Raw genomic sequence first — 26,612 nt, forward strand, 5'->3', positions numbered from 1 at the left:
TTCTTTTTTTTTAAAAAAAAAAAAATCCTGCTGATCTTTTGTTTATATGGTCACCTAATGGACGGAGTGGATTTCACATATGGAGAATGTTTGGCCCCAATGAGCTTGTGTGTTCTACACGCTACATAAAACCCATGTGGCCCACCATTTCAGTCAACGGTAGAGAAATGGTATTTTGAGAGATTTCCATCAGGTTGTAATACAGGACGTTTCACACCTCAGATTGACCAGATCATGCAAAATAAATGAACAATTAATTTTAAAAATTAAAAATACATAGTTTTAATCATGTAGTTTACTTTGTACATGGTGGGCCCACTTTTAGGATTCAAACAATTTAATTTTTGTGGTAGAAGATCCAAAAGCATTGTCTCCGACCACATGGAAAGCTTAAAACCTTGCTCACATGGTTTTATAGTGGCATGTGTGCCTTTGTGTGGATGGACAAGGCTTCACACGTGTGAAGAAGCTCTAAGAATCCTATAAGGTGGGCCTTATTGATCAACGGTCTAGATTAACGTACAAGTTGGATAGCATGATCGGGTGCACCAGTGGGCCCCACTAAGTTGTGATACATTTAGATATTCGTGCTGTAGAGGAACTAAGATTTCCAATTCGTGTGTAATAGGGAAAGTAGTTTTGATGAGTTTCAAATTCTTCTGTACTCTATATGTATAAGGACAGGGCTGAGTCTCCAATCCAACACAGTCAACAAAAGCAACAATCCCATCAACGCTTCTCTAAGGTGTAAGGAGAAAAAGACATCTGACCTACAGGATGCCCTATAGTTCTTCGGTTCGCATCAAGACCTAACAAAAGCAAGACCATCCAATGAGCGCATCTGGCCTCACTGATTATTGGATCGGCCAGATCTTCAGGCCAAAGGGACGTATAAGCCATGGCCCACCTAATGGACATTCCTGCTCTCATGTTGGCATATAAGCAATTCCAAAATACCAAATCCAACAAATCATGAATTAAACATGAAAATACAATAAATGTTAGTATCGAGAAGTAAATTTAATTTTGTAATTGTACAAATTTATAAAGATATATTTTTAAAAAAAGTTAAAGACAGCTAAAAAATAATTCAAGATATTATTATACTAAAAAGTTGAGAGAGTTAAAATTGTAATGGGGATGCTAGGCATATGCTATATTGGAGAAGATTCTTCATCCACGACGAGGCAAGCATACTGCCAAAGAGCTGGTGTAAGACGACTGAATGATAAAAACGTGATAGCTGCGGCAGCCGAAGAAACGCGTCCGGACCCCATAAACGGATGGACTGAAATACAACACAAATTCCATTTCTGTCGAAGGAAAAATCTCGCGTCAGCTTTTAGATGCAGCGAATCTTCCTCCGACCACTCAGCCGTTTTATATAAAATGAGAAGCAACAGCAGCACTAGCAGCAGCAACAGTCAAAGAAAGTTTTAATACAAAAAAATGGCAGCAACAGCAGCAAGTAGATTCGCATGCAAACCACTGAAATTCCATCAAATTCCATCTTCATCTCCTACCACAACTACTGATCGTTGGTCACTCAAGTTTAAACGAATGGCTGTGATCGCCGGGAGACACAGAATTCCCAGAAACAACGAAAAGAAGGCAACGGTGGTGACGAAGGCTTTGGTTTCGGAAATCATTATCTCAGAGCCACAGAGGAAGGTCGAAGTAGACTTAGTTTCGTTTGCGACTCATGTTGCAGAGGTAGCTCTCAAGATTTTCAGACCAGCCATTAAAAGGAAATCTTGGCAGCTGAAGGCAGAAATGTTCATTGAAAGAGTACGTATTAATTGTTCTCTGTATAATATTTGCAATGGGATTCTGCATTCAATTAAGTTTTGAGTTTTATACATGTTTTTTTTTTTAATTTAAAAAAAAATAAATAAATAAATAAAATCGCCATCAAACTATTAATTGTCAATTGATTTTAATGCTGTGTGTCTCGCTCAATGACTAGATCGACCTTATTTTTTTAATCAGTCCATTATCTTGGTATAGCCACATTTAAATTGGGGGGATAAAAATGGTTGTATCGCCAGTTATGGTGGATCAGTTGTATCGGATCATTCAATGTATTGTTGAGGTTTAAATTTTTTTAAGTAAAAACAGTGGATTGAAAAAAGGAATTGATTTACTTTAGTTTAAGCATTACTTACTACTGAAATTACAAAAATGGCACCAGCTTTTTTCTTTTCCTAAAAAGAAAACTAAAAGAAAAGATCTAATTTGAGTGGACAACTCCCCTCATCCAAAGAGTGGGATGGAAAGAAATGCCTTCCATAAAGAGAAGAAAATGTTATGGTGAATTGTAGTTTCAGAATAGCTGTACCATAACATGCACACCTGCTGCTAACCGTCGAATTTCGAAAATCTCATTTTTCCTGTATTCATATGGAGGATGGATCCCCTATAAAGCTTTGTAGGTCTACTACATGATGAGTGGGACCTACCACAATGTGTTTGACATCCAATCCATCCATCAAGTGTGGCCCTTCATCTTCTCCTTGAGCACAAAAATCAGACTGGCCACACCATGTAAAATCATGTGGTGTGGCCCACCTGAGTTCTGGAACAGCCTAATTTGGGTCGCTCATTCAGCCTGGTGGGATGAATATTCTGAAAGGATTGAAAAAAAAAAAGTGGGCCCCGCACACATTCTGGAAAGTTTTTAATGGTAGGATTTCATTTCCCAACTGCTCCCTGTGGTGTAGCCCACTTGGGTTTTAGTGGCCAAACACAACATGTTGTAGGTTAAGCTTAACCTACAAAGCTTTGTACTAGATCAGGGATGGTAGATTTATGGATGGATGGATGAAAAAATCAAAGCCAAATGCAAGGATATGTTCTTATAACGCAACTTGGATTATCATGCAGGTCATCATGGACTCACAAATCTTTACACTCATTGCAGTCGCCGGGTCGTTGTTGGGCTCATTCCTGTGTTTTGTTGAGGTAAATACATGTTTCAAATCAAAGAATTCACTAAACTTCTACCTTAAACATGTTTAAGAGTGACCTTTGTATAAGATACCAGAGTTGACATTTTCGTCGTCATCACCTCTTTTCTTCTTCTTCTTTTGAAATTACAGGGTTCCTTCCATATTCTACAGACATATTTTCATTATTTTCATAACATGTCACAAAGATCGGATCAAGGCCAGACAGTGCGACTACTTATCGAAGCCATAGGTTTTTTTTTTTTTCTCCTCTTTTTGTGTGTGTGTGTAGGAATTTTGGTGTTTTAATGGTTTGATCTAAGGATTGGATTTATGGGTTTTTTTTTAACATTCAACAAAATTCATTTTTTGATACAGATATGTATGTGGTGGGAACAGCCATGCTTTTTATTGGGATGGGATTGTATGTTATGTTTGTGAGCTCAAAAGACATGAAGAGTGAAAGCGGATGGTTGATTCCTGGGTCCAACTTATTTGGGCTCTTCCCTCTCAATGTTAGTTCGTCTCCTTCTACCCATACATGTATGTCATGGATGCATCCACTGTAGCATTGCATTTCTATACATGTAAAATAAGGATATACATGGTCATGTGATAGCATCTTTTCAAGTACTTGTGCATGTTCTTCATGTATGTAGATTCAAATGTATGTATACATATATACATGAGCATAGATATCTTGAAACAGTTGCGTGTGCGCGCACGCTCATTGGAAAATGTATATTTCTATTAGTCAAATATGAACTCATTTTCAATAATTTCTCCATTTTTTAGGTCATGCGTATGCATAGGAATGTCTATATGTATATTTTCTACTAGTAAAATATGCATGCATTGCAATTTAGTCGTTTGTTATGCATACAAAATAGGTATCCATCCATACACATAGATGGATGCATAAGCACGTGTTTTAACCCAGAGACTCAAGAATTTTGGTGGGTCATCGTATAATTTCAGGGCCCACCAGCATGGATGGAGATGCAGTCAGTATCGCAGGCCAAGTTAAAGATTGGGCAGTCGGTGGTGATGATACTTCAGACGGGGTTGCTGGAGAAGTTCAAGAACGTGCCCATGGCGACTGGGCTGGACCTTCTATGCTTTGCTGGGACCGTACTGCTCTCATCTGCTTGTGTTTTCTTTCTATCAACACTTTCAGTGGAGGGAAGGAAATGTGAAGATAGATAGCCAAGAGAACCGAGTCCAGCAAGGCTTTTGGGTCCTGCCTGACCAGCCCACGGTTCAGTCCTGGGTCTGATTTTGAGGCTCTTTTGATTAGGTAGGGAATTGGTGGGCTTGGGCTGGATATTGAAGGCCACATTACTAAATAGCATCACTTTGTATAGCTATATAATTCTTTTGCAGTATGTAGTTAAAATTCTTTCCACACAAAAAAACGAGAGAGAGAGAGAGAGAGAGAGAGAGAGAGAGAGAACTAATTTCGCCTTCTTTGTATTCTGCCGTTTGGTAGAACCAATACCCAAATTGAAGAATGACGTGCACGTTCTTCAATTCTTAAAAATTTGCAATTCTTCTTCTATAGACGCTTCCTTTCCTATTCACAAATTTTAGGGTGTATTTAGTCCTAAGGAAACTACCAGGCCATCCATACGTGGGCCCATTCTAAGACAATCGTAGCCACTATTTTCTTCCTGTTGAATTTTGACCCTTGATCCAGCTGTTATGGAGTTCACCTTGTTTATGGATTCAATCATTCGCAAAAGTGTCATTTCCACCTGCAAGAACGTTCCATAGGGACCCAATAGATGGGCAGTTTAGATTGGACATGAATTGCTGTAACCCACTAACATCGCCCAATGAAAAAGCGCCACCAGAGCTTGTCAAAGGTAGGCCCCCAGTGTGAAAAGGGAAAGAAAAGTTACTGCCGTGAGGAATCTTTGCTTTTCACTGCAGCCCCACTGGTGAAACGCAGACAAGACACTTTTCCATTGGGCCACGTCAGTTGCAGGCAATTCCCATCCATTTACATCTCTAATGCTCAGGTCCCATCCTCTTACTTGTTAATAAACTAAAAAGGAATCTACAAAATAATAGGCGATAGGAAAAGAGTGTATGGTTACTCTTCAACGCTAGTACGGTGCACAGGGTCTTTTAAAAACTAGCCACCAATATGAATTCAAAACAGATCACAATTTGGGTTCTAGTTTATTAGGCTAAATAATTGCAATTCAAATTCAGTAATGCATCCAAATGCACCAATACAAACTACAAAATTTAAAAAATAAAAATAAAAATGAATTGACATCTTCAAGAAATACAATCGGATTCTGTCTCGAGTTCCACAACAAAACATTGTGCCAGGGATTGATACAAATATCACCATCCAAATGGAGCTGAACTGGCATTTCAAGCATATGGTCTACAGCCAACATAAGAATAAATAGAATTACAGAGAGGCAGAAGGGAAAATTGGAGAAGATAGAATACATCCAACAAATGGAAGTGGTTTGGGCTCTGTACACATCTGAAAAACTCTCATCTCTACATTGAACCAAGAAGCTCCTTTAGTTCGGCTACCGATGTGATGGTCTCACTAGGATAGATCTTGGTCATCAATTGCACAAAGCTTTCATACTTCTCGAGAAATTCTTTCTGCAGAGCATGAAACAGCCATCTTAGATATCCATCAGTGGCAGTAACTACTCTTTCCATCATTTTCCAATTAGCTTTGCTGATGAATGGTGAAAACCAGGCCCAATCAAGCCCTGATGTTGCAACATGATGGAGGCATGGTCGTCATCACTGGATTAGGGCCTCGTGTGTTCATGTGGGTAGAACATCCTGGGGAATGTTAGGAATGGGTGGCTCTGACTGGATGATTTCATGGACGACCAAGATCAAAATAAATTGGGCTAGAAGACTCAAACTAGGGAAAACAGGCCTAAACACGCACTACAACTTCCAATAGCCCCATACCTATGCAACTGGTCATATTATAATGCCATTGGAAAGCTATTGATGAGCTCCACGCTTTGACCCAACCACCCAAGGTTCATTGGCCCCTAAATGGCTTCGCAAATTTCAATTGTTCCAAGGGTTAAATTAGGGTTTTAAGTTAAAATTTATTATTTTTAGTAAGTTCCACTTTGCTAATTTTAGGGTTTTACGAGCCCAACTGTTCCCAAGTCCTTGTTTTGGTCAACTAAGGGTTGTTTTTGAGTTTTTGTAGGATTATGCATCTTTTACTATTTTGGGTAATGTTTAATATTCCGGGGAGTTTCCTATTTCGAGTCAAATTAGGTCTAGGACTTGCAAGCAGCACTTTTTTTTTATCAATAATATCAGTTTTTCGCTCATTTTTTATATTTATCTCTCCTTGTAGATTCAAGGGCTATTTTTGAGAAGAATACGTGATCTCCTCTCTTTTATCTACACAGCCGCTATGCCGGAATGCAAAACAGTCGCTTCAGCATCATGGCTGCTCAGCCTGCAATTTTGGAATGCCCCCTTCCCAAGGAATCTCTTCTGCAAACTTGAGGTTTTTCTAGTGCCATATCCAGATAACCAAAGTGTAATTGAGGAATTTTTGGTATAAGAAGAGAATTAAACGTTTTCCAACTCAACTATGCCCAATAGCATCTCTACATGCCAGTTAGACATGCCAACCTGGCATGCGTGGGACATCAGAGCCATGTTAACACACCTAGTGCTAAAGCAGGTATCAAGTACAGCTGATCAGAAGTTGGTTTTGTAGTACAATTGGTATAATTCACTATAGATCCTAGACAATAAACGGGGTTTAGGTTCCAAAACCCCAGTGGATCTCTGGATATGTATGTCTTGGAGAAGGATCCCTTATTCTGACACTTACCCAAGTATCCAATTTGGATACTCACTTTTGAGACCCAACTTCCTAGATGAGGCCTGAATAGAAAATCAGGCCAGTCAACTATCCGGTGGGCCACACGCACGAAACAATGAACAATGAACGTCCAGAAGAATTTTTGAACAGACTACACAAGTCCAACACGTTCAGCCTGCCTGATAGCTGGATCTCTCCATACTTGATTCAGGCTACCAACTCAGCCGGGCCTTCATGTGGAGGCCCGTGGCAAGAACTGCCAGTAGACATGGCAAAACACATCTTTCTTCCCTTCAAAATGATGAGCACCCATGCCTCCGGCACTTCAAATTACTGTAGTCTGAAGACAGGTTGGCAGTAGGCCTATCAATGGGCCGGGGCCCACCAAGAAAAACCAAAATTTTGAAGCCAGTCCAACCACTTCAAAATCCAGGCCCTAACCAAAACGAGGCCCGGCTCTCTGACAGCTGTAATTTGCAGGGAACAGATGAATTTCCTTAATTAACGAAATGTCAAAGAGAAGGGTTTGCTCACCTTGCACTTCTCCCATAAGGAGGGAAGCAACTCCTCTGAAGTTAAATTCTTTTGCAACCTCCTATACATGTTGCTGATGGACTTATCAAGCTGTAAAAGAAACAAAAGGTCAGTTTGCATTAGAGGCTACATTCAACCAGAGGTTTTGTATTTTCTCCAAACTCACCCCAGATAAGCTCGATTTCAACACCTTCCGAAGTTCCATTTTTGACAGACCAAGCTGGAAAGGAATCTGAATACCAAAAAAGAAAAAAAAAAACAGCAAATACCATCAACAGAAAATACACCAGCTTAAGAAATGAGTCATGGGCAATGAAATTGTTTCCACCTTTTGCATAGATGGCCGTTAAAGATACGAATGGATTGGATGAGAAAAAGTAGCCGCCCAAATCAAGATAGCCATTCAAGAAACATCTTAGTCCTAACAGATATATGCTAATCTAGGTTCTCAAAACAGTTCAGGAGGGCAAATCAACCAGGCCCCAAAACAATACAATTAGGGGTGTATCAGGTCATATCAACGCAATTCCTTTGGCAATAAAATGTGCAAAAAAGGGAAACACAAGAATCTATCATTTATACTTTTGACATGTATTCAATGGTGCATTGGACCATACTTTGGTCAGAATGATGTCCATCAGCATAACCAGCTGAAAGCTGAGTTATTGAGTCATTGACATCTAAATTTGGTGTTAAAGAATTTGGGAATTGGAAATAATTTGGTTGATCGTCAATTCTTAGTATGATGGGTTTTGTTACATAGTTTAAGTTCTTAATTGAACATCATGGGAATCACTGTGTATTATCCAGAATAAAATATTTGCGATTGCAATCACAAATATCATGAGCTCCCCAACTATTATGAGTAATTAGATGCATGAACAAGAAAAATTAAAAAATAAATAAATAAATAGACCCTAATCTAACACAAATCAAACACAATTTAGAGGAACGGGGTCCGTTATACAGAAACATACAAAAAGAAAAAATAAAAAGCAAAAGTAATGATTCAAGCCTTTTCCAATTTTCCCCGAAATGGTTCACTCTTCTATGCTTCGTTAAATTCCACTCAAATCTTTGTTTTCATCTTCAAAATAGGCCTCTATCTAGCTGAAAATGAGTTTCTAAACTTCCTCTAAGGTTGAAATGAAGAAATAGCGTGAAAAACCTGAGAATTTGAAGGGAAAAAAAAAAAAGTAAAATGGGGCTTTCAAACCCGTCCCAACCAATATGCCCCTGAGTTTTATGTTAGCCTGTTTCACTTTCACCCATATGGCCATATGGCAACTATCAGCTTCAACTGATGCATACCCAATAAAGCCACATCGGCCAATCCAGAAGAATTCATTTTGAATATTGACGTTAATCGACTCATGATCCAGAACAAATTATTCATCCCTTATTCTCGTCTGGATTCCTTTGTGGAACCCAAGTGGGGGCCCCTAAGATTATGGTGGACCACTTGTTAGTAGTCCACCATGAATTCTAGATTAGTTAGTCCATCTGAGTCAGCACAAGAATTTGCACTAGAATAAGTTGTAAAGAATTCTTATTGGATCACTACAAATTAATAGAAGTATCGATATTTTCACCCGATTTGAAAATTAAAGCTCTAATCATGTAGAATAATAAGCATGCTACTTTCCTTTTTTTTTAATGGAAAGGTAACACTACCAGGGAACCTCGATCACTCACACACACTACATTGCCTCTACCAGCTAATCTAACAAGCAGGAGACTTTTTCGTTTACTTTTCTTAAGAGAAAAAGGAGAACTTTTCCCTTCCCTTAAGAGGCAAAAGAGCAAATGGGCTGAAATTAATAGGTATTCAAAAACTAGGTGGTGGAATTTGAAAGAAGAGAAAACAATGTTATTTAGAAATAAAATGATGGAAAAGGGAAAGTGGAATGCTGAGGACAAAGTAAATGTTGTGGAATAAGATAGTTGAGTGCACTAGGAAATTGGCAAAAGATGTTTTAGGAATGTCTAGAGGGAAAAGTGAATCATATAAGGAAACTTGGTGGTAGAATGACGACATACAAAAAAGTATTCATGAGAAACGTTCATGTTTCAAAACCCACAAAGGGACTAAAAATTATGAAGATTCTGAACAACATAAAAATATCAAAAAGACTGCTAAGAAAGTAGTGAGGCTAAACACAAGGCTCATGATGATCTTTACAATAGATTGGGGACAAGAGAAAAGTGAGAAAGATGCCTTCAAACTTGTAAAAATGAGAGAGAGGAAGAGTAGGGACCTTATCATATTAGATGCATCAAGAGAGAAAACCTAAGGATACTAATAAAAGACAATGAAATCGATAAACGATTGAGAAGGTATTTTCAAAACTTGTTAAATGACAACCACTCTAAGAGCATAGAGCTGGAACCATAAGTTCAAATGATGGTGGATACCATACATAATTTCATAGGATAAATATATATGAAGTGAAAGAAGTTTGAGAAAGGTGAATATGGGGAAGTTCACTGGACCAGATGGTATACCAATAGATCCTTGGAAGTGTATGGGAGATACTGGGCTTTTTTAAAGATATATATTAGGTTATTTTGGCTGACAAAATTGTTCAACGAGATTGTACGATCGAAGAAAATGCAATATGAATGGAGGAAATGTATCATGGTACCTATTTATAAGAACAAAGGAGACGTACAGAGCTACAATAACTAGGGATTAAAGTTATGAGACAAGGTATCAGAAAATGTATCAGAAAATTAGTTTGGTTTCGTGCCTGAGAGGTCTACCACTGAAGCTATTTTCTTATGTAGATGGTTGATGGATAAATATAGGAAGAGGAAGAAGGATCTCCCCACGGTCTATATTAACTTAGAGGAAGCATAAGATAGGGTCCCTAGAGAGTTAATCCAGTGGGTGTTGGAAAATAAAGAAGTCTCAAGAGGATATATTGACATGTTTAAGGATATGTATGAGGGAGTGGTAACAAATGTGAGGACCACTAGTGGACAGACAAGTGAGTTCCTAATTACTCTAGGCTTATAACAAGGTTCGACATTGAGCTCGTACCTTTTCACATTAGTTATGGACAAGTTAATTAACCATTTGTGAGAAGAGATACCATGGTGTATGTTGTTTGCAAATAACATTTCTTTCATTAACAAGGCGAGGGAGGGCGTAAACACAAAGCTAGATTTGTTGAGGGATGCTTTAGAATTCAAAGGATTTAAAATTAGCCAGACTAAACAAAGTATATAGAACGCACTTTTAGTAACAATTGGAGTGAAAATGAGGAATTAATTAAGATTGCTAACCAAGAATTTCCCCAAAATGACCACTTTCGACATCTTGGGTCAATAATTCTGGTAGTGGAGAGATTGAGAAGGATGTTGCCAATATAAATCAAGCTGGGTAGAAGAAAAGGAGATGTGCCTCTGGAGTTTTATGTGATCGCCGTGTAATACTCAAATTGAAAGGGGAATTTTATAATATAGCTAGAAGACCAGCCATGCTTTATGAGATAAAATGTTGGGCAGTTAAAGAACAACATGTTCATAGGATGTGTAGCTAAAATGAGGATGTTGAGATGGATGAGTGAAAATACGAAGAATGATAGAATTATAAACAAATGCATTCAAGCGAAACTCATAGTAGTACCAATAGGTAATAAGATGAGGTAAAGTACACTAAGATGGTTTGGCTATGTGCAACAGAGACCAAGAACCATACCAGTAGGAGTGAGTGGGTGCAAGTTGAAGCCTCTAAAAGGGCGAGGGAAGGCCCAAAAGGATGTGGATGGAGATAGTAAGAAAAGACTTGATGGCTTATGGTCTTAGCCTAACTGAATGTCTAGACCTTGATGGAGTGGAATGGCATTACAGGATTCATGCAGCCGACCCCAATTAATTGGGACAAGGCTTAAATGATGATGATGATAATTGATAGGAAAAAGTGAGTGGATATAAGAATATTTCAAACAAACGGGAAGATCCAAGAACACCTTCCTTGCAAGGGAATCTGGCTCCAAATTATCTTGCCTTAATGTATAAGAAGAGATAATGGGGAGGCTCCTGCAAAACCTGGACCTCTTCCACTTAATCAGCTAATCACTATGGATAATAGGGAATCAGGATAAAGAGCTGGCCCACCTTAAGGCGTCGAAAAAATTGCCTTCAATCGCAAAAGAGATGGCCCACCTTAAGGCGTCAAAAAATTTGCCTTCAGTCGCAAAAGGGCTGGTCAAGTTGTGAATGAGCTCTTGAAACCCCATCCTAAGCCCTCTAATTTCAGTTTCATTAAAATCACAAGAGATCCCACAGGCCATGAGAAAACCAGAAGAATCAAGAAAAATATTCCCCAACTCACACATTTTACTACGAAGAGCAATAAGAAAAAAGTCAAAATCAAATTTATAACAACCGCACTCACCTCCTCCGGTGAAATAGTGTACATCAAATCCTCGACTTTTCGAGCAAACTGAAATAGTTTTTCAAATTGCTGCCAATAACAGGTTCAACATATGAGATGCACACATTTAGAACATATTCCAGGATGCGATATAAAAGATTCTAATTAGAGTTTCTACAGATCTCAAAGAAACAGAAGACTAGGATCAATGCATGTTAACCCCACAACAAATGAAAGAGAGGTGGAAATACTTACATAGTATATGATCATATTGATATGGCGTGTGCAAGCCTGCTCATAAGATTCACTTGCCTGATGGTAGAATTTGGCAAGCGTCGGCACAACATTCGCTAGGTCATACAGACTGCATTCAAGAGCCTTAATCATCATATTCACATTATATACAAAATGAGACAGGTAACCCTTTAAATCCCCCAACTAGTCCAAAAGGGAAGGGGGGAAATTTTGCATACTACAATAGTACCTGTTCTGGAATGCTGCATAGTTCTCTAAAAGCACAATGTCAACATATTTCAGGTCGGCTTGCGCAATTTTCTCCAAAGTCACAAACATTATGCTAACCTGCAACCAAAATGCAAGGTCCTAAATATTCCTAAGCTCGAACTTAAAAATAAATAAATAAAATCCATTGTACATCAACCTTCATTCAACTTGAACCCATCAATTGGTAACTACTCTAAATAATTGCTGATCATAATTTATCATATGTAGGCCAAATGAGCTAATACATCCAAGTTTTCCTTCTAGCAATTACTAAATACAGACCAGAATTGTTGCATTAATAAATCTTCCCGATGCTAACTGGGCTATAACCCCTGTCAACCTAACTCTGGCTACTGTGTATTTCTCATTTGCACTTGAGTCTCTTGGTTTGCCAAGAGACAACCCACTCTATCATTCTAGTGTTGAAGCTAAGTATCATGCTATGACATCTACAGCAGCTGGGCTAACTTGGCTACAGTTTCATTTCGTTTCTTCATATTTCGTCAGCCATCCCTTCTTTCCTTTGATAATGTAGTGCTACATGTGGTGGAAAATCTAGTCTTTCATGCATACGCAAAGAACATAAAGCTTGATGCCATTTTGTTGAAGAAGAAGTTCATTCAAGACAGATTTGCACCATGTTTGTTCCTTCTCAGCAATTGGTCAATATTCGAACCAAGTCATTTCTTCAAGATTGTATATCACGAAATATATAGCAAACTGGGTTTTTCTTTTCTTTTCTTTTCTTCTTCTTCTTTTTTTTTTTTAATGACGACAAGGTGTCCCTGCCCCCTTTTGAGGAAAGACTATTCCCTGCAGATTCCCCAACAGCAAGGAGCAAATTGAGATACAAGGCTATGGAGAGAACTAGTTGAACATGTGGTGGTTGTTGGGGGTGGGTGGTGTGGGGAACAATAAGATACAGGTGTTATGTATTGGTCAATTTTTTGTTTTTAAGCCAAATAATTAGGGAAAAATAACAGAAAATAGGGAAACGACGAGATTCATGAGTCCATTTTTGTATTTTGGACATGCATATAATAGACCATCAGACTTTCCCGTGTCGCATATCATATCAAGCCGACATGCACTTCATGGTTGTATTGGCCACGTCGAGCCCGTTAGGTGCTGATACAGCCCTTATTTTGGATTGGGCCAATGAGGCCCTGTATCGCATATCATATCAAGCCGACATGAATACGATACAATCGTATAGGTCATATGATACAAAACTATCCTTTAGGGTATTTTTGTCCTTTCATTGATTTTGCTTTTATTTGTTATACATCATGTAAAGGCCCAATAGAGCCTGGTCCAATTATGTTTCAGCCTAAGGAGCTAGGCCCAATCCCAATCAATGGGCCTAATCAAGATTTGTATGTAATATACTCCATATATATGTAGTATATTACAATAGAATTAAAATTACAAGGCATCAATTAAAATTTCAAATTATGAGGAACAATAAGAGAGAAAATATGATTTTTGTAGCAACAAAGTCAACCAGCCACCAAATCTCAATATTTTTGTTTTGTTTCTTTGGCAAAGATCATATGCACCTAAAGGGGAGACAAGCTAGATGGAAATACTCACAAATTTCGTGTATGCCTGGTCCACTAAATCCCTAGACTGTCCCTGGATGTACTGCTCCATACGAGTCGCAAGTGTTGCGAATCTAAGCAAAAGGGAAGCAATTCTACATTAGACAGGCTAGCAAAGAATTCAGCATATAAAGGACTTTCATCTTTCTGCAATGAATAACATATAAAATCTAATCAATGAGACTACATAGAAGAGACAAAAATTAGTGGTTCAATAACACAGACACAATTTCCTATAGACAAGCTCGCCTGCACATAAAAAGAACTTCTATCTTCTTGAAATGAAAACAAATAAAATATTAATCAACGAAGCGACATAGAAGAGACAAAGATAGCTAGTTCAGCAACACAGTTTTCTATAATAGACACGCTCACCTGCAACATGAAAAATTAGCAAGCACTTTAAATTCAGTAACCTATGATTTAAAATCCGGGAGAAAAAAAAAAAAAAAAATCCAGCCGCAAGCCACCCTCCTCTCACGAATCACAAGTAGTCAGTGAGAAAAAGCTTCACGACTCTCAAAATAGAAAAAAGAAAAATGAAGAAGAAGGAGAAGAAAAAGAAAGTGAAGGGAAAGAAGAAAGGAGAAAACAAGAAGAAACCCTAAAAGAAAAGGAAGAAGAAGTTACCCTAAGAGCACTTAAGCTTTGATACCATGTTAAAACGAAGGAGAGAATTTGAGAGAAAGAAAGCATATGGGGCTAGGAGGTCCAGCCTTCTCTCTTATTTACAATAATAGAAGAGAGTAAAATTACATATATGCCCCTATATGAAGGAAAAACTAAAGGATGGCTGAGGGGCAAATAAGGAAAGCACGAAATAAAGATAAATGGCTGAAAAATTAAAGACAAATTTCCATCACATATAAGACCCAGGTATATGAACCTGTGAGCCCAGTCATAGGCTCAACGCACATACACCCACAATAATTACACACAAGATGGATTTAAATTAACCTTAATCTGAAACATCATAAGGATACAGTTATATAGTCTTAAATTTTTTTATCATATGTAACTAATCCAGAACTAGAGCAAACTCGACCCAACCTGAACCATCAAAAGAAAGCGAGAAAATGTAAGCTCGTGTGCCCAACCCTTAAATCTATTTGTGCATAAAAAGGTGTATGCGGCTTAATTTGACTTATATGCCAAGTTTGTAATTTCTGACAGCAAGCGTAACATTGATCACACGCTGCCAAAGTGGCCCACCTGAATCAGGGATTGGTCTACTTTTTTGCCCTGACCCTAACAAGATGCGACAGATCTGATGGATTTCAAGAACAAATCATGGTGGGGGCCACCTTGGTTGGCCCGGTCGGTGCACAAGGATGGTCTGTTGTGGCATTGCTCACAGGAGACCACATACACACACATACATGCGAACTTTTTATTCCGAATTTTTCAAGTACAACCATATTATACCCAAAAGAACCCTTCTCCTACTTTTTGGCGTTTATTTAAAATATGACCAAATTTGTAATCATATTTTTCAGTGATTACACCGAATAGTTCTCGAACATTTGCCAAACTAATTTTTTCCATATGCCAAATTGCTAACCATGGACGTGCCTACTGGATTTAACAGGTGGTCGTCTAACCGTACTTGTCTATGTTCGACTAATACACATATCTATATCCAAGGCAAACAGTAGAGGCTGATTTGTAAATCCATCAAAGCTGATTCATGAAACAGTTCAAATTGAGACCTCAATAGATGAGTATGCATCAAACCCATAACAACAAACAAGTAAAAGCTTGCATCGATAGTGTAATATGTTCACCAAGCGAGACTTTGAACTCCAGCTATGAATAGCAGTTCAATGTCCACCAATTCATGAACCTTGCAAGGTAGAATTCATATTTGTCATCACCAAAAACAAGTTGCAAAGAACACGAAACCCCCACCTTTACAGCATACATTCTAAATGGATATGACAGATTGTTTGATTTCAGATAAGCGTTAGAGATATGTAACTAATCTGGCATTGCTTATAGTAGTTTATATGAAAACCAGAGTCCACAGATAAATTGTCTACAGTACACCAATGAAAAGTATAAACCCTCAGTAGGGACATGAAGATATGAGATGGAATCATTGAACACAAGCTCAATGCTGAAATGCATCAGCAGTTTACCTCGGTATGTAAGACAGGACACCCGTTTGCCGAACATTGCGTTCATTCCTCTCAATTTGATGACATGCTTCATCAACAAACTGCCATATTGAAAGCCAGTCACATGGGAGAGTCCAATGTCATAAAGCAAAAGGAAAAAAAAAAAATCCCAGCACGAAACCCAACACAAACCCTGCTGAATTGCATAGAAATCCTTGATTCCAAGTCATCAAGCAAGAGGCGCACAAATCCCGCTGCATCAGCTTTCTGACCGGAAAGATAGCGTTCTGTTATCCCACTCATAGATATGCAGCGCAAAGGATCAATCTTGTATGCCCAATCCACCACTGCATAGAAATCTTCCTGGAAACACATGAGAGCATAACATATTCCACCGGTCAAAATCTATTTTCTCCCACAAGACCAAACTCCAAGAAGTGGCAAAACATCCATCAAAATCAACAAAAAATAATAGCATGTTTTTTCAATCCATATTTTTCAATATGAGGTGTGCCGGTTAATTTCCCAAATGAAAGCTCAAGACTATGAAACGATATTACAGTTTAAATGAACACAACAAGAATGTATAACAAGCGCGTGAAGTTGGGCTGTGGCAAGAAGAGAAATGAGAATATATTTGCAGAACTTAGAAAGAAAATTATATTGGCAGTACAATTTACTAAACTCAACCAATGAGATAACATTCACAACGCTTAAGAAGATAATGACATCGAGAAGGATTTAGTATTTGTCTCAAGTGAATAACTGTGAATGCTCCAAGTGCATCATGCAAATTTCCAGAAAACACATGGGGCGGTCGGGCCATAATTAATTTTGAGTTGACTTGTCAAACAGCAAACGTAACCATTCTCATGATTTCAATTTAAACAGAGTGCCTTATGGACTAATATTCTAAGGACTGCAATCTACAACAATTTCAAGGCTGGGTCTACAGCTCTCACATGTATTTGCCATCGTAACTATTTGGAGTTTCCTGGGCTGTCATTTTGTTCACTGCTTGATTTTATGACTGCTGCTTGAGAACAAGTCACCAAACAGTAGGTTGTATGTTCTGCTCCTCCAGACAGTCCCTCTCTTATGTTAGATTTGAGAAAGTTTTGAAAACAGAGTAACTCCTTTTCTTCTTCTTCTTCTTCTACTTAGTCATCTTCTTTTGGGTTATCTTTTTGCTCTCAGTCATCTTTAGATGACTACCCGAACAGATGCCAGGTCACTGTACTCACATGGGCTGTCCTTGAGTACAAGACAATGTCTGAAAACTTTGCCAACTATTATATTTATTTCTCACATTACCATAAGTGCATAATACTCTTTCTTTCTGGGGTTGGTTTCACAACTTAAGTATGCAGCTAATAAATTCCACCCATAGTTTTAACAGCCTTTTTGTTGATGGTCCAGGAAGGAATATTTTAGAATTCTACCAGAGATGCAGTAGTAGCTTTTAGCAAGAGGAAACTATACAAACTTGTAAAAAACAACACCCATAGGCTCAGGGGAACTCCCTTCCATGGAGACCATTTCCCACCCCAGATATAAAAAGCCCAAATGTGATTTCCTGCAACTAACATTGTCCATAAGCACAGATAGAAAATCGGATTGGCAGAAAGTTACTTGGATCCCATCGAGCAACTCTTGTAGAGATTCATTTAATGCTCCTAGCTCAGCAGAATTAGTGCCTGAAAAGATTGAAACATGTCAAACTTGTAGTATCAAGAGAATATCCCGTGAGAGAACTGTAGGAGAATACATATAGAAGGGGATTACTAGGCTTTATGTCATTTCCATCAAGGTCCATAAGGCTCAACTCATCGTCATTAGCATCATCAGCAGTGGCACCGCTTTTGCTAGAATTAGCGGGTGGAACAAGTGCAGGAACTTCAAAGCACATGAAGTGTGCAAAAAATGAACTCTGCAATTAAGTGGTGAAGGCAGTTAACAATCCCATACCCTACAAGGGTCCTTAGTAAAAGCATAAGAATAGAGAAGCAACACAGAATAACCTCATCCACAAGAAGAGGAATGAATATTGTAAGCATCTTCGAGTATGCTTCAGAAACTGTAGAAGTGTCTGCACTGTTCGCAGCCTGATTAGAACCTGCAGAAGCTTCAAGCCAGACTGTTGGATTTCTTGATGCTTTGGTACTTGCACGAAGTTCATTCGCAAACTCACGAGCCTGTCAATGATAGGGAAAATATAAAAAAATCTAGTACCCACACTTCCACAACAAACAGACCTACTGTTAGTGTCAGCCATCCCAATTCTGAAACATTAAAGTGGGCCATCACGCCTCATTGCAAGCTTTATACAAGCATAAACAAATGGAATGACGAAATATCAAATATAGTGATCAATATAATGACCTCATGAATAAAGCATGTAGATGGAGATGGGAATATTAGCTTATCAAGATGATGAAATCAAATACAGTTCTGACCTCTCGACGAAGCAACAAATTAAGGGAATGACAATAAGCTTTCCTCAAAGGGCCCATGCAATTCTTATCAAGACTCTGGAAATTTTATAGTAACGAGGAAAAATGAGAAATGATTAGAGAAAGTGGAGAAGTAAAATCTTCTGTTAATGTTTATGCATTCCAGAAGAGTCCAGACCTTCAAATGCTGTAGAAGGCGTGCATACGTCCTGCACTTGTACCGAAGATCAGCATGATCAGGCCTCTTCAACTGCCCTCGCTACAAAGATACAAGCAAACAAACTGCACTAAGATTTTATCAACTATGACAACTTCCATAAATTGTCAGGAATACGACAGCAGGAAGCTCGGAGTATACCTGAGAAAAGTAGCTCTTGTCACTTATCATGAAATCCACCAGACTAGCAAAGTAACTTCTCAAGAATTCTGATGCTCGCCGAACAAATGTAGATTTTAGTTTTTCAAGTTCAGCACGCTTCTCCTTAACCTGTATGGATTTCAGTATCCAAATCTCAAATCCAAGTTAATCACACGACAGAAGTGAGAATGTAAATATGACAGGATAGAGAGTTAGGGCCTGTTTAGATGCACACCAAATTCATAAATCTTACAGATTTTTAATTGCCAAATTCAAGAATTATGTAATTGATGTGTTTGGGTTGGCCTTAATTGATAAATCCAATGATCTCACAATTCGAGGAGGCATAAATCATGGAAGTGGGGATTAACAAAAGAAAAAAACCTTAAAATTCCCCAATTGGTCTAATGGCTACGATCATTCAATCAAAGTCATGTTTGAGAGGGATAAGCAATCAAAGTGGACCCCACATGATGAAAGGGCCAATCAATGACCCTTCCCAGTATAATCAAAATGGACCATCAAGTTTCCAAGCCATCACTCAACTGGTTAACATCATAGGATCAAAATATTGAAAGAGTGACGGGCGATCAAAGGTGGGCCCCATATGATGCCCTTATCATAAGTTGCGAAAAGTATGATTTGTGGTGTTGTAGAGGACTCCCCTCCGCTTCTATCTCCTTTTTTTCTCTTTCCCATAGCTGTAAACTATCATAATGCCCTTATCATAAGTTACAAAAAGTATGATTTACAAGGGTCTTTTAAGTCAAGTAAAAGTGGTGAAAAATAATCGAATTAAATGAATAATTCTTAAAAACTATTCTGACTTTTATCAGTACTATAGATTTGATTTTAACATTAATTTTGATAACCATTGATTGGATAGTTTCAATACTCCAAACCTAAGTGATTTACTAGGACTTGTTACCTCTCTCTTAAAACGTAAATTTTATTTGCCAACAGAACAACAAATCTAGAAAAATTATGAATATAACAAGGGGAAAAAAAAAAAACAACAAATATGCTAATTAATGAACTTCCAATTTCATGAAGATGTTCGTGAATTGACTAGTTTCATGTATCTAAATAGGCCCTAATTCAGATATCTACAATCAGATTAAATAAAAATAAAAAACCTGATGACCATCAAAAATTCTTTAGCAACCCCTGTGGATCAATCAGGAAAGCCTTGGCTGGTTCCTAATGACACATTCAGCAACTCCTCAAGTTTCAGTGAGTGTTGCCAGCCAACTTTTATATGTTAGAATACTGTATCAAGATAATTGGTGCATGAAAGCAGGAAAGTAGCACTTTCTAGGGCAATATGATGCCAACCTCAATTAGAAATCTACAAGATACAGCTATAGATCTAGCAGTGTATGGCTGGATATGCACCAAGACATGATCAATTTTCATTTCCCCTGCTTTTTTCTTGTTCTTCTTTTTTTTCTTTTTTGTTCAATTCCTATTCTACTTAATGGCCTTTGGCATAACCACGCAATGGCCCATACCCAATATTTGTAAGCATACCCTACTCTAAGTTCGCAATATCATGGGTTTTTGGACAGAAAGTGGAGACTCAAAACTAATTAAAAGAGGGAGTAGACATACAGCTCTCATGTTTGCATAGCAAGGATCCAGATTTGGCACTTCTAGAGCACGCAAAGCACCAGTTAACCATTCACAAGCTTCAACATTATTTAGCATGCGTGCCTCGTCAAATGAGCCTCCGGTTAAAGATGCTGCAAACTGCATTGAAGGGAATGTGGTTAGAAACTATATTAAAAGATGTATGTATTCTTTCTTTCTTTTTTTTTTTTTAATCGAATGAAGGGTGTGCCAGGCCTTTGCAGTAGTGGAACATAAGGGCGACATTCGAGGGCCCCAGTAGCAAGCTACCATGGGGCCCTCTACCACAGGAAATTATTTAATATCATCTGGACAAATGGCCTACGTATCAGATATTAAACTGATAAAAACAGATACTAAGCTCTTCATTCAAAAGTTATTACACGAAGCGTGCATTGCCGCTGAAATCTCAAAGAATCATAACCAATGTACCAGATTTTAAAGGAACATACCTCAGAAGGGACCCGCAAACGTTCGAGAAGCTTTTCAAGCTCTTCCACGAGTGATTTATTATTTACAGACTGCATCTCCAGCTTATTATTACGGGATTCTATCTGGATACCACCAACAGATCAACTTAAAAGGGGCAAAATTTCAAACTATAAGGTGGCATCTTAAAATCAGCATACAATTGATGAAAACTTGCTGCAGACAGAGGAAGAAAAAACTACGAATGAATGATAGAGAATCCAGTTCAATAACCAACTACAACTGGATAGTTTTTTGGTTATTTCAATTGATCTGAAAGAATAACAAGTGACTAGAATCCCGTCACTAGCAGGGAATACAGCTTTAGTGGATATAACTTAAATAGTTTTAATCAACAAACAAGAAAAGGAACAAAATATATCAATGGATAATCTAAAGCAGCGAATTATGGAGGTTTGAACCTTCATTTTTCTAACCAAATGATTTCCAGAACAAAATGCATCAAAAAGCCTGAAAAAAGAAACCAAAAGGGTACAACATCTCAAACATTGTAGCCCATGGGAAACACAACATCTGTCATAATGTATTACTTCAACAGGGACAGCTGTTAATGTCAATCAGGAACTTGAGAAGACAAACAATGACCTACAGGAAAAACAGGCCAGTACCCCATATAGTTTTAAAAGTGACTGACAATTTTAAAATAATGTGAAGTGTGGCATCTGATGCAACCATATTGTCTAGTTATTACATACTTCAAAATATATCTACATGGCCAATAAGTGTTTTACAGAAAATCAATAGAGGAGGGGCGTGGGGAATAAAAAATAGCTTTCCATTGATTGCCAAGTTGACTAGAAGACCAATTTCATGACATGGAAAATTTGCAAAAGAAGGAAGTGTCATTCTTGCATAATTGACATACTCTTTCTCTGAAAATAAGTTTCAATGAAGCTTGATATTCAAATTTCGGATGAACAGAGCCATACCGATTCGATGTCCTCCCTCATGTGTCTGAGCTTTACATTGAATATACCTAGCCACTCGTCCATATCATCCACACAAACTGTTGCTGATTCTAGTCCTTGCATTACCTGCATAGCTCAAAACGGTTTGAATAAGAAACCTGCCTATAGCACTTATGAGGACTGATTCAAAGCCGTCATCATCATCACCATCATTTTATATTCTTCTCCTTCTTATTCATTTTTTTTTTTTTGAAAGACAACACTACTGGGGATTGAAACCTGGATCTCTCTCACACACACACACACACACACACACACACACACACACACTGCACCATCTCTATCAGCTCATCTAACAAGAACGCGAAGTGTGAACTTGCTTTCCTCCCAAGATGTAATAGTAAGAAGAATCAATTGCTCATGTTGTATTATGTTTACGTACCTCGTCTATCAAAGGCTCACTTTCCATAATGGCATGCACATTTGCTGCTTCCAAAGCCTGAAGTTCTCTCTTCAACCTTTCAGAAAATGCCTCTGCTTCACCAATGCCCATGACATACCTGCATAGAATGATTGATCTGTTAGAACTGACTGGATTGACGGATTCAATTGTATGCACAGTACGAGCACAGAATTGAAGCATCTTTACAAGAAAAAACGCCATGATAGATAACCACTTATCTTAATGATCCCGTACAGTACACTTACAGCAACCTACCAGAAAATAAACCAGGGCAATGAAAATTGACAAAACAAAATAATAGCCCCTCCCTCTGTCTGAAGAAGACGAAGAAGAAGAAGAAAATCAAAGAAGGGAAACGAAGTTCCTAAAACACAGAAAAGGGCATTAGGACCCGGGAACAGCTAAAGAGCCTGCTAGCATTAGCATCTGCATCATCGTTTTAAGTATCATTTACGATATGGCCAAATCAACCATATTGTAAACAAATCAGCCACCCCTGTTATGTGATGTGGGGGTGAACAGGACCATTAAGGAAAAAAAGGGATGTATCGGCCAACACATGCTGTGTCAGCACTCTGATTGAAGACTGTTATGGCTGATACATTCCTAAAGGCCCCATTTTGATATTTTTATTTACAAATTTTCTCTCGCATTTCAACCACAAACCAACCGCTTAATCCAAACAAACTGAAGAAAATGACCCACAATTTACGAGCAAAGGAGCAGCAAGTGATTCGCAGTATCCAGTATCCTCCTCATTTTTGCACATCATGCACCCATTAGGGAGCTTAAACCCCTTCTCTTTAGGCAATCCACAGTAAGGATTTTCTCCTTGACTTGTGTCCACATAAAAAACCCAAACCCAAGGAGCAGCCAAACCCAGACTAAGGGAGAGAAGGATACCGAATCTTTATTAGTCAAGATCTAAAAGGACTTCACTAGGAAAAAACTTGAGTCTGCCCACTGCCATATTATACTACCATCTTTGCTGCCCCCGATTGACACCGGCTCTAACAGGCCCACCAGCTCCACATTCTTAGAGATCTCAACATCGCTCAAATTTCTTCTGAAGGTTGAATTCCAACCAATCTTTACAAGCACATCTTTTCTAATGATCACTCTATATAGATCAAGAAAAACATGCACCAGCACACAATCCCCTAACCATGTCCTCCCATAGCCGAATTTTTGTCACCTCTGCTCACCTTAAATTCAGTCCCCTCTGCAAGAGTTTTCCACACTACTTCCCTTTATCCCCCAACTTACAAATGTCACTCCACACTGCAGATTTTGCCCAGCTATCAGCATGGTTAAGGTCACAGCCCCTGCTATCTAGGCTGTATTTTTCCTTCACTACTCTCTTCCACATGGCTTCTTTTCCAAAATGAAACCTCCACCACCACTTCTGCAATAGGTACCAATTTTTTTCTTCGATCAGGTCAAGCCCTAACCATCCTTTGCCCTTTGTCAGTTGGACTTCATTCCAATTAACAAAGAGACATTTTCTTCCAATCACTTCTTCCCAAAGTAATTCCCTCTGAAATTTCTCTAATCTTTTCAACACCGCAGCAGGAATTTTGAACAAAAACATGAAATACATATGAAGGTTAGATAGAGGCGCTCTAATCTGCACAATCCAACCTCTCTCAAAAATGCAGACGGCTTTTCTTCCAAGTAGCCAACCACTTCTATAACTTGGATGGTTTGGTCAAGTGCAACGGAGACCAAGAACCATGCCGGTCATAAGGAGTGAGTTGGTCCAAGTTGAAAGCTCTAAAAGGGCAGGGGGAGAAGCCCCAAAAGGATGTGGATGGAAGTGGTAAGAAAAGACTTGATGGCCTATGGTCACACTGAAGGTATGGCCATTGATAGAGTGGAATGGTAGTACAGGATTCTTGTAGCTGATCCCAATTAATTGGGATAAGGCTTAGAAGATGACGATAAGCCAACCTCGTCTCAAACTGTTCAATAACCCAGATCTCAGGTCACTTTCACCACCACCATGGCTCCAAGAGGGATAAAAAAGACCATGGTCGGCAATTGGAAGGACCCCAATTTTGCACCCCATTGTGGACAGCAAGAATTTCACCCTCACCTTAAATGCTTCCACTCCAGCAAGCAGACTCTTGTGCAAATTAACTTTACACCAGAAACTACCTCAAAGCATCTCAGCAGATCCTTTGGGTTCTGAAACTGGTCCTCATGGCCTCGCATATCACCAATGTACGGACTATGGTCCACAAATTGAAGGTGGGAGATAGAAAAGCAAGGGCTCACTTGGAACATTTAATTGCGCTGAGCTCCTCAGCCTTAACCATCAACCTACCTAAGCCTTCAGCGCAATCAAGAATAAGAAGGGAGACAAGGAAACAAGTTCCTTGCTTTAGGCTAAGCAAACCGGCTTGCTTAAGTTCTACACCAAGTTGAGTACTACAATGCTGTGACAAGGACCAAAAAGTGACAAATGGAAGGAATAAAGATGAGAAAAGAAAATTCTCCCCTCCCGATTTTTCTCCCAGCTCTGGAGTCAATGACATGGTATGGTAAGTTACCATAAGTTCATCAACTATATTGAATTATTCAACGAAACTTGAAATTTTAGAACCTCGGTACAACTTATGGGAAGTAGTCGTCCAGATCTTGTTCTAATCTGTCACAATGTGGATGGACCATTCCCGAGCCCCAGAGTAATTGAATATAGACAATTGTTGTATTTCTTTTCTTAACCATCTATCTGCTAGCCACAAATTGAAAGGTTAAGATTGTCATTTGGATGAGTTTTTGCAATAGTCGATCCACATTAGAACACAAAAGAACAATATTCTAGATCACCCAACCGTGGCCCCCTCACTTGTCAGAATTGAAAACCTTTTGTACATCAGTCTATGTCTGCTTTCATCAGTCAATACATATCAGATCTGGTTGTGACTGATACAGTAAACCAAAACTGATTATTAATGGTTGGATGGGAGGTAAAGTTTCAACATCCTCCTTTTGGGACCGGTCAAAGAAATGAGAAAAAATTAGTAGGTGGAAGAAATCTTATCTATCCTAGGGAGGGAAAATCACTCATCAAATCAGCTCTTGTGAATCTCCCTATGTATATTATGTCCCTCTTTAAGATGCAAGCAAAGGTTACAAAGAGAACTGAGAAGCTTGAGAGAGATTACCACTGGGACAAGAAAGGAGATAGGCACAAATTTCAAGTAGTCACGTCTGAAGATTTGCTATGATCCATGAGGATGGGAGGCATTGAGCTAGGAAAATAAGAGAAAGGAATCTCGCTCTACTAGGGAAATGGTGGTGGAGATTTCAGAAAGAATGTCAACGGTTGAAAATATGGTGAACTTGAAGGGGAGTGGTGAGATGCATCGTAGGAAGTGTGGAAAGGCATTACTCTTTTTTATCGAACTTTCAGAGAAGGGAACCGAAATATTTACACCGCAGCCAGCAAGTCTTTCAAAGAAGGATTTACTTCATTGCAGGCTGAGGTGATAGGATGAGATTTGAGATGATGTGTATTGATTCCCTCTAATGGAATATTTTCCCTCACTACACATTCTCTCTGTAAGTAAAGAGGCAAAGGTTATGGACTGTTATGAGTACGCAGGGGTTTAGGCAGTTTGGAATGTCCTTATCTAGAGGAATCTTAGAGAAGAGGAAATAGTATCCTTTAGTAGGCTTATGGGAATGTCATATAAATCAAAGATCCACCCTGTGGTTGAAGATATAAAGGTGTGGAATTGCTTGAAAAAATGATAACTTCTCATCCAGGGCCCTCTTCCAGATTCTGTTGGCAACAGGTGATCACCCTTCACAAGGAATGGAAGTTCCCCATCCCTCCAAGGGTTCAAACCTTTGTGTGTATTGCTATGGCTAATAAATTATTCACGATGGATAACCTCAAGAAAAGGAATTTTGTGCTCCCAAAATGTGCTTTTTATGTAGGAAAGCAGAAGAGCCTTTTTAGCGACCTTTTATACATTGCAATTTGCGAGATATCATGAGAAATTTGGAAAATCACCTTTTTAACCCTTTTGGGATGTTTTGGTTCTCATCAATTCCATTCTAGCAGAAAATGGCCCATTTTATCTAAAAGGGAAATTTTATGGGAGATGATCTCCTATGCCATTTTATGGCCACTTGGAAGGAGAGGAATCCCAGAATCTTTGAAGAAAAAATCATTATGCCAAATCCCTTAAAGAAAGATTCAGTTTATGGTTATTGAGTGGGTTCAGTTTATGGTTATTGAGTGGGCTGTAATCAATGCCAGGTTTAGGGAGGGTGTTCCTCCCATAGTATATCTTCTTGGGAGCATTTTGAAAGGAAGACATGAAGGAGGAGAAAAGAAATTTCTAATCTTGAGGCAATCATCATCAATGGTTTTCA

At 38.6% G+C, this 26,612-nt stretch overlaps 2 protein-coding genes and 1 pseudogene across 2 annotated transcripts in view; 1 reads left to right on the forward strand and 2 right to left on the reverse strand.

Moving 5' to 3' along the window:
• Positions 1–1,321: 1,321 nt before the first annotated feature.
• Positions 1,322–4,388, forward strand: LOC131229662 (uncharacterized). Its single transcript, XM_058225649.1, has 5 exons — positions 1,322–1,788; positions 2,884–2,961; positions 3,099–3,198; positions 3,324–3,460; positions 3,924–4,388. Exons 1-5 carry the CDS (start codon positions 1,450–1,452, stop codon positions 4,149–4,151), a joined length of 882 nt encoding a protein of 293 aa, XP_058081632.1. The 5' UTR covers positions 1,322–1,449; the 3' UTR covers positions 4,152–4,388.
• Positions 4,389–5,108: 720 nt separating this feature from the next.
• LOC131229770 (exocyst complex component SEC3A-like) overlaps positions 5,109–26,612 on the reverse strand; it is a 40,976-nt gene continuing 19,472 nt past the window's right edge. The window contains exons 7-25 of the mRNA XM_058225783.1: positions 22,203–22,320; positions 21,782–21,886; positions 20,816–20,917; positions 20,346–20,483; positions 18,735–18,863; positions 18,555–18,635; positions 18,380–18,454; positions 17,945–18,118; positions 17,709–17,853; positions 17,556–17,620; positions 16,116–16,286; positions 15,945–16,024; positions 13,799–13,880; positions 12,186–12,283; positions 11,957–12,065; positions 11,723–11,791; positions 7,487–7,552; positions 7,321–7,410; positions 5,109–5,576 (exon numbers count right to left, since the gene is read on the reverse strand). Coding sequence (XP_058081766.1) covers positions 5,466–5,576; positions 7,321–7,410; positions 7,487–7,552; positions 11,723–11,791; positions 11,957–12,065; positions 12,186–12,283; positions 13,799–13,880; positions 15,945–16,024; positions 16,116–16,286; positions 17,556–17,620; positions 17,709–17,853; positions 17,945–18,118; positions 18,380–18,454; positions 18,555–18,635; positions 18,735–18,863; positions 20,346–20,483; positions 20,816–20,917; positions 21,782–21,886; positions 22,203–22,320 — 2,008 coding nt within the window. The 3' untranslated portion in view covers positions 5,109–5,465. The remainder of the gene's footprint in view (positions 5,577–7,320; positions 7,411–7,486; positions 7,553–11,722; positions 11,792–11,956; positions 12,066–12,185; positions 12,284–13,798; positions 13,881–15,944; positions 16,025–16,115; positions 16,287–17,555; positions 17,621–17,708; positions 17,854–17,944; positions 18,119–18,379; positions 18,455–18,554; positions 18,636–18,734; positions 18,864–20,345; positions 20,484–20,815; positions 20,918–21,781; positions 21,887–22,202; positions 22,321–26,612) is intronic.
• On the reverse strand, positions 20,564–20,743 carry LOC131229929 (U2 spliceosomal RNA; annotated as a pseudogene).

This window comes from Magnolia sinica, chromosome 16, assembly GCF_029962835.1.
Source record: "Magnolia sinica isolate HGM2019 chromosome 16, MsV1, whole genome shotgun sequence".
Lineage (NCBI taxonomy): Eukaryota > Viridiplantae > Streptophyta > Magnoliopsida > Magnoliales > Magnoliaceae > Magnolia > Magnolia sinica.

Bases quoted from the DNA above. Each gene is read 5' to 3' on its own strand.
- LOC131229662 (XM_058225649.1), top strand. From the start codon at position 1,450: ATGGCAGCAACAGCAGCAAGTAGATTCGCATGCAAACCACTGAAATTC. The intron at 2,962-3,098 runs GTAAATACATGT...TTGAAATTACAG, and splicing joins CATTCCTGTGTTTTGTTGAG to GGTTCCTTCCATATTCTACA. The intron at 3,461-3,923 runs GTTAGTTCGTCT...GTATAATTTCAG, and splicing joins TTGGGCTCTTCCCTCTCAAT to GGCCCACCAGCATGGATGGA.